At 50.4% G+C, this 7,801-nt stretch overlaps 1 protein-coding gene across 1 annotated transcript; it reads right to left on the reverse strand.

Moving 5' to 3' along the window:
* Positions 1-677: 677 nt before the first annotated feature.
* On the reverse strand, positions 678-6,933 carry LOC311236495 (epidermal growth factor-like protein 7; the record flags this gene model as incomplete). The annotated part of the gene is made up of 4 exons (XM_084324173.1): positions 678-1,290; positions 2,626-2,788; positions 3,560-3,660; positions 6,756-6,933. The coding sequence occupies 4 exons, from the start codon at positions 6,931-6,933 to the stop codon at positions 1,271-1,273; spliced, it is 462 nt and encodes a 153-aa protein (XP_084180299.1). The 3' UTR covers positions 678-1,270.
* Positions 6,934-7,801: the final 868 nt, after the last annotated feature.

Here is a 7,801-nt window from a genome sequence, read left to right on the forward strand (position 1 = left end):
TGCTTGACCAGAAAAAGCGATAAACGCTAAAAAATGAAGTTAAAAAAAAAAAAAAGTAAGTATTGGTGGTGATACACTGGTCAAGATTTTGGGCATCGTTGGACAAGCAGATATCTGAACACGTCTGTACCGATGGCGTGAATACTTTCCCTAAGCCAGTTGTACTTTTGCGTGATCTGATTGGCCACTGATGTTTCTGGTCATGTGACATGTGCGCCAATCGTGGGATGGCAAGTTCTGCCACCGGTTAAGCTTAGGCACTCTTTCGAAGTTGGTTAAGGTTAGAGTTTGTCTTAGAGCAGGGCGATAGAACGCCTGCCCTGATTCCAAACTCTAACCTTAACCAACTTCGAAAGAGTCGCCTAAGCTTAACCAGTGATAAACTAGGCGTTAGGTAGTTTGCAGGCTGTTAGACCCGGAAATAGGCGCAGAACTTGCCGTCCCACAATTGGCGCACATGTCCAGAAACGTCAGTGGCCAATCAGATCGCGCAAAAGTACAACTGGCTTAGGGAAAGTATTCACGCGTACCGATGACACATCAGCCTTGTGTTGCCCAGATAGATTCGGTTGCATGTTGTATATTTTCCCCTCTTTCTCACTTCATTTCAAGCATCAAGTTGCCCCAAAAAGTTGCCCATCTGATCGCCACCCCTAAGATTGTTCCTTCCAGCGCAGATTACAGAAAGATGAGCACAAACACAGTTTTGGTTAAACAAATTTTATTACAAAAATTTTACAAAACTATTTATATATATATAAAAAAAGGAAAAAAAACTATTTCAGCTATGAGAGAAATAAGTGAAAGAAATCATAACTTAAATAGATAAATACAGAACGTGTGTGTTTGCCCCTTGCTTCCACAACGGACACAGCTGCGCTGATGAGAAGGGACAGGGTGGAAACGAGATCTCCAGAGAACCTAAGTGGCCCGTTGGACACTCGTGACCCGAGACGGTTTGATTCAGATGTTCCAGGGATGCTGTAATGGACCCGGCCGTGCCACAGGTACTACTATTACAAAACGTACTGTTTTGACAATGATTCAGCTGGAACATTTTAACGATACTGTAGGGAGTTGCCAAAAAAACGACCAGAGTTTACCTTGTGGGATGGTAGTAGAGTTATAGTATTACACAAGCTGTGACTGATTGCTTTCGGCCGTAAACTCTTCCTGAAACACTAAACACTTTTGGGGCTTACAATCGATCAGGGTTGTGGACTCTCAGTTGTGCGGAAGAGATGCCTTGGAAATGTCAGTTTCTTCATTCTTAATTCTCCTGGCAGGAGCCTGCAGTGGAGACAAGAGAGGAAGAACCAGTTACTATATCATCCATTAGTGACAAGTTAATCATATTTCACTCTCCCCACTGTAATCCCAATGGTTATTTATATCCCACCTCAATATAGCATTCTGTTCTAACTCAAATGTAATGCCTCGTCTCCACTAGCCAGGGTTTAGCCGTGCTGGGGCCTCGTCTCCACTATAGCCAGGGTTTAGCCGTGCTGTGGCCTCGTCTCCACTATAGCCAGGGTTTAGCCGTGCTGTGGCCTTGTCTCCACTAGCCAGGGTGCGTCAATACTTTTACCAACTAACTTGCATTTTTCCGCGATCTGATTGGCCACTGACATTTCTGGTCATGTGACGCCTGTTTCTATCACTGGTTAAGCTTAGGCACTCTTTCGAAGTTGGTTAAGGTTAGAGTTTGTCTAACCAGCCCTGATTCCAAACTCTAACCTTAACCAACTTCGAAAGAGTCGCCTAAGCTTAACCAGTGATATAACTAGGCGTTAGGTAGTTTGCAGGCTGTTAGAGGCGGAAATAGGCGCAGAAACAGGCGTCACACGATTGGCGCACATGTCACATGACCAGAAACGTCAGTGGCCAATCAGATCGCGGAAAAATGCAAGTTAGTTGGTAAAAGAATAGACGCAGCCAGGGTTTAGCCGTGCTGTGGCCTTGTCTCCACTAGCCAGGGTTTAGCCGTGCTGTGGCCTCGTCTCCACTAGCCAGGGTTTAGCCGTGCTGTGGCCTTGTCTCCACTATAGCCAGGGTTTAGCCGTGCTGTGGCCTTGTCTCCACTAGCCAGGGTTTAGCCGTGCTGTGGCCTTGTCTCCACTATAGCCAGGGTTTAGCCGTGCTGTGGCCTTGTCTCCACTAGCCAGGGTTTAGTTTAGTCTGGCACACAGTGAGCGTCTCCATTGTCTTTAGAACCTGGCTGGACCCCGACTGAGACGAACACCTTTCAGAACCGGACCAGACCTGAGCCAAAGCCGGCTGGGACTGTTGTATCATCACGGGTTTAGCTTGTGTACCACAGTCGCTGGTGTGAATTTTGAAAGGTTGCCTAGCAACTAGAGGGTTTACATGAAATGCAATGGAGACACAAACCCAACCGTACCATACCATGCTAGACCATGGCTCTGCACCCGTCCATAGCTGCTATGGGCATCCAAGCACAGTGTAGCCTTTAGCTATGTGTGGATGTGGCCACTGGACTGGACTAGGTCGGTCAGCCAATAACCACTGGACTGGACTAGGTCAGTCAGCCAATAATAACCACTGGACTGGACTAGGTCGGTCAGCCAACAATAACCACTGGACTGGACCTGGTCGGCCACTCACAGGTGCCCAGGCGCTCCTCCAGGAAGCCGATCTGCTCGCTGAGGGAGTCTATCCGGTCCAGCTGCTGGAAGGAGTGGGACAGGAACGTGGTCTTCTCCGACAGGCCCTCGTCCAACGACAGCGGGTAGAGGCTGTTGAAGGGGGCCAACACCAACTGTAGCTTCTATATGGAGGGAGAGAGAGAGGGGAGGGGAGAGAGAGGAGAGCGGGGAGAGAGATGAGAGAGCGGAGAGAGAAGAGAAGGAGAGATAAGAAGAGAGAGAGGGGAGAGAAGAGAGGGAGAAAAGACACAGGAAGAGGAGATGAGACCGAGAGAGAGAGACGTTGAACTGTAATAAAAGCCTGACTACCAGAATAACGACTCAAAGAGATATAACAAAGAGAGAGAGAGAGATATCAGTATGACGTATATGCGTGTAGAGCTCTCCCGTTCAACAACATTCACGTTTTACTGTATTTCGCGGCGTGCAAACAAGCAGGTTAACAGACTTCTAATAAAAACCTATAAAGTTTTTTTTTTTCAAAGGTCACGATGCAAGGCCTGGCATTTCAAAGGATCCCTGGTTTGCCTTTGTGCCTTTTTACTCCTGGCAGGCGAGGGTGAAATAGAGATTTATATATTTAATATCACGACCAGTAGCCTACAGTATATTAGGACCAGACATACGTGTGTGTGTGTGTGTGCGTGTGTTGTCCGTGTGTGTCCGTGTGTGTGTGTGTGTGCGTGTGCGTGCGTGTGCGTGTGTGTGTGTGTGTGTGCGTGTGTGTGTGTGCGTGTGTGTGTGTGTGTGTGTGTGTGTGTGTGTGTGTGTGTGTGTGTGTGTGTGTGTGTGCGTGTGTGTGTGTGTGTGCGTGTGCGTGCGTGTGCGTGTGTGTGCGTGTGTGTGTGTGCGTGTGTGCGTGTGTGCGTGTGTGTGTGTGTGTGTGTGTGTACCTGCTCCAGGAGCTCGACTCGGTCCTTCAGACCCCGGACCTCCTCGGAGACGTTCTGGGCCAGACGGAGCGCCCCGCCTGCAGGGGACACAGACACACGAGAGAGACGGAGACGTGTAAACGGTTAAAACGGACTGCATTCATATCTCACCGCCTTTTATCCAAAGCACAACTTTATGCCTCACATTCACCCGTGCATTCATCACTCGACAGTGATTTGTTATGAATTGAAAATGGGGGACCCTGATGTAAACAAGACAAACGTCTTTCTCTGGTCTGCATCCCCTTAACAATTGTGTGTATTGAGCCGTACTGTATTGTCCCCCATTCTGCAATCTGTTAATAAAGTTTTCATTCAATCAATCAAAACAGCGGCTCAAGTTTCAAGTTTCAAGTTTCTTTAATATTTGTCATACAGAAGTACAGAATACTTTTATACAAAATGCTTCTTACTGTTACGCTCCAGAGACTGTGCAAGACAAGATAAGTATGAAATAAAATAACATAGTAAAATTAGAAGTAAAAAAATGAGGTCACAGTGTTCAGTTTAGACATATGTACAATGTTCGATGCAGAATAGACGTAGTTACCATACAATATACAATACTGTGCAGTGTACTAATATACAATACTATATAGTGCAAGGAAGAAATGGGACGAGGTGCAATTTAGGTACAATTCACAGTAGGTGTACGAGTTGTAGTGCAAATCCTTTATCAATAAATATAAAGTGTAAAGTGTGTTTGTGTGATCTAAAGTGTGGAGAGTGGGTGCTGCAGTGTGTTGTTTGTTTGAGTGAGTGTGTGCGTGTGGGTGTGTGTGCTGTGTGCATTTGATGGTTGTTGCATAGTGTTTATTGTTCGTTTAGCAGCCTGATGGCCTGGGGATAGAAGCTTCTTCTGAGTCTTTCTGTGCTCGCCTTAAGACTCCGGTATCGCTTGCCTGACCGCAGCAGTTCAAAGAGGCAGTTGTTCGGGTGGCTCGAGTCCTTAATAATTCTCTTAGCCTTCCCCTTGCACCGCTTGTTGTAAATGTTCTGGAGGGTGGGAAGCCCCCCTCCAATTGTGCGTTCGGCTGAACGTGTCACTCTTTGTAGTCTGCTACGGTCTTGTGCAGTGCTATTCCCAAACCAGGAGGTGATGTTGCCGGTCAGGATGCTCTCTATTGTACATGAGTAGAAGTTCCTAAGGATCTTCTGACTGACTTGGAACTTCCTTAGGCGCCTGAGGAAGTAGAGGCGTTGTCGTGCCTTCTTCACAACACTGTCAATGTGTGTGGTCCATGTCAAGTCCTCGGATATGTGGGCTCCGAGGTACTTGAAACTGTTCACTCTCTCAACCGGTGCCCCGTCGATGCTGAGGGGGCTGTAGTCCTTGACCCCCGACCTCCTGAAGTCCACAATCATCTCTTTTGTTTTGCTGACGTTCAGGGAGAGGCAGTTCTCCTGACACCACTGTGACAGGTTCTCTACCTCTTCCAGGTAGGCCCTTTCGTCGTTGGCAGAGATCAGGCCCACCACTACTGTGTCATCAGCAAATTTGATGATGGTGTTGTTGTTCCGCTGTGCTACGCAGTCATGTGTGTACAGGGAGTAGAGGAGGGGGCTCAGAACACAGCCCTGGGGGGCCCCTATGTTGAGCGTGATGGATGAGGAGGTGCAGTTGCCGGCTCTTACCACCTGGGGTCTGCCCGTCAGGAAGTCCAAGACCCACTGGCAGAGGTCATAGTTCAAGCCCAGGTCCCTGAGCTTGGCTATGAGTTTGGAGGGGACTATGGTATTGAATGCTGAGCTGTAGTCGATGAACAGCATTCTCACATAGTTCCCCTGCCTCTTGTCCAGGTGTGATGCTGCTGTGTGCAGCACATGGGCTATGGCGTCCTCCGTGGACCTGTTGGGGCGATATGCAAATTGCAGAGGGTCCAGGTTGAGCGGGTCGTCTGGTGGCGGTCGGAAGGTTCCCGGTTTGATCCCCGCTCCTCCCGGGTGGCAGCGTGTCGATGTGTCCTTGAGCAAAGACACTTAAGACACTAACTGCTCCCGATGAGCAGGTCGGCACCTCGCATGGTCGCCTCCGCCGCCGGTGTGTGAACGAACGGGTGAAATGGGAGGAACAAAATTGTAAAGCGATTTGGATAAAAGTGCTAAATACTGTAAGTGCAGCCATTTACCATTTATACACCAATGGTGGAGGTGACCATGCAAGGTGCCGACCTGCTCATCAGGAGCAGTTAGGGGTTAACCCTTTCACTACCACACTACAGACGGTTAACCCTTTCACTACCACACTACAGACGGTTAACCCTTTCACTACCACACTACAGAAGGTTAACCTTTCACTACCACACTACAGAAGGTTAACCCTTTCACTACCACACTACAGACGGTTAACCCTTTCACTACCACACTACAGAAGGTTAACCCTTTCACCACCACACTACAGAAGGTTAACCCTTTCACTACCACACTACAGAAGGTTAACCCTTTCACTACCACACTACAGAAGGTTAACCCTTTCACTACCACACTACATAAGGATAACCTTTCACTACAACACTACAGAAGGGTTAACCTTTCACTACCACACTACAGAGGGTTAACCCTTTCATTAGCACACTACAGAAGGTTAACCTTTCACTACCACACTACAGAAGGTTAACCGGGAACCTTCTGATTACCAGACGACGGCTCCACCTCCCGAGGGCCACCCCGTCACTCCCCGTACATCTGACACGGCGCTCGCTCGAGAAGACGTACTGTACGCATTTGGCTTGCGACCAACTACTGAGTCTGTGTGCGGGAGAGGATCAATCAAGGGAGAACGCCTGCGAGAGGGGGGATCGGGGAGGGGGGGGGGGGGGGGGGGGGGGGTGTGAATCGAAGGAGGGGGTGGGGGGGTGATGATGCAGTTAATCCTCCTTAAGCAGATCAAAAGTTCATATCTCTGGGAGTTCTCTGAGCATCCATCCCCCGACACCGACAGTCGCAGAATGATTCATGTCCACGTCGGTGGGGGGAGGGGGGGGTCTCTGGAGCTCCAGGGCGGGGGGGGGGGGGGGGGGCTCGGGGAGAAGCCAGTGGTGGTTCCACGACAGTTGCAGAGAGACCACACATATTGGGAACAGTACAAAGACGCCACACACACACACACAGACTTCGAGACATCGAGGTTCTATATCATCCATTTCTCTCTCAAGACATGTGTCCTCCTGGGGGGCTGGCTGGCCGGGACACAGCACGTCGCCGGGGGAGGAGAAGTGTCCGTCCTCCCCAAGTCCGTCCGTCCGTCCGTCCCGCCCGCCCGCCCGCCCCAGGAAATGCCCCCAGGAGCAGGTCTCGGATCGGGCTACAAGGGTCCCGGCCACCAGCAGAGGCATATAACCAGAATGTTGAGCGGCTCTCAATCTCTCCCAGATGTAGGCTTTGTTATTGTGAGAGAGAGAGAGAGAGTGGAGAAACGGAGGGTGAGGAGGAGGAAAGGGGAGAGGGTGTGAGAGAGAGAGGGAGAGAGAGAGAGAGGGAGAGGGAGAGATAAAGTGTGTGGGGGGGGGGGGGGGGGGGGGGCTGGCGATGACCCCCAGCAGACAAGGTTGATAGAACAGGGGCTAAGGGAGGGGGACCAATCCACTGGGGACCGACCTGGCCAAAAGCAGAACGGAGAGAGAAGAGAGAGAGAGAGAGCTTAAGGGAGAGGGGGAGAGAGACGGGACCAGAGCAGAGCAGCAGCTTGGCGGAGGGAGAAGAGCTCGTCCGGATCGCTCCTCGACCGGGCCAAGCTTTTTATCCCCCCCCCCCCCTGTGTGTGTTTATATCCTCGCAGTGTGCGTCAACATCGTACTAACGCACCAACACATGAACATGGAATGCACTCCCAGACCCAAACATCTCCTCCCGCCGCGGCTATTCTTGCATCTGTGAGACTGAACACATGCCCCCCAGCGAACCCCCCCCCCCCCCCCCCCTGTCACTTTCACCAAGCAGACGGATCTGTTATATCTGTTTTCTCTCTCTCTCTCTCTCTCTCTCTCTCTCTCTCTCTCTCTCTCTCTCTCTCTCTCTCTCTCTCTCTCTCTCCCCCCCTCTCTCTCCCCCTCTCTCTCTCCCTCTCTCTCTCTCTCGCTTTCTCTCTCTCTCTATCTCTATCTCTCTCTCCCCCCCCCCTCTCTCTCTCCCCTCTGCCTCTCTCTTCCCCCCTCTCTCTCCCCCCTTCTCTCTCTCTCTCCCTCCCCCCCTATCTTTCTCTCT

This window comes from Notolepis coatsorum (assembly GCF_963971535.1).
Source record: "Notolepis coatsorum genome assembly, chromosome: 11".
Lineage (NCBI taxonomy): Eukaryota > Metazoa > Chordata > Actinopteri > Aulopiformes > Paralepididae > Notolepis > Notolepis coatsorum.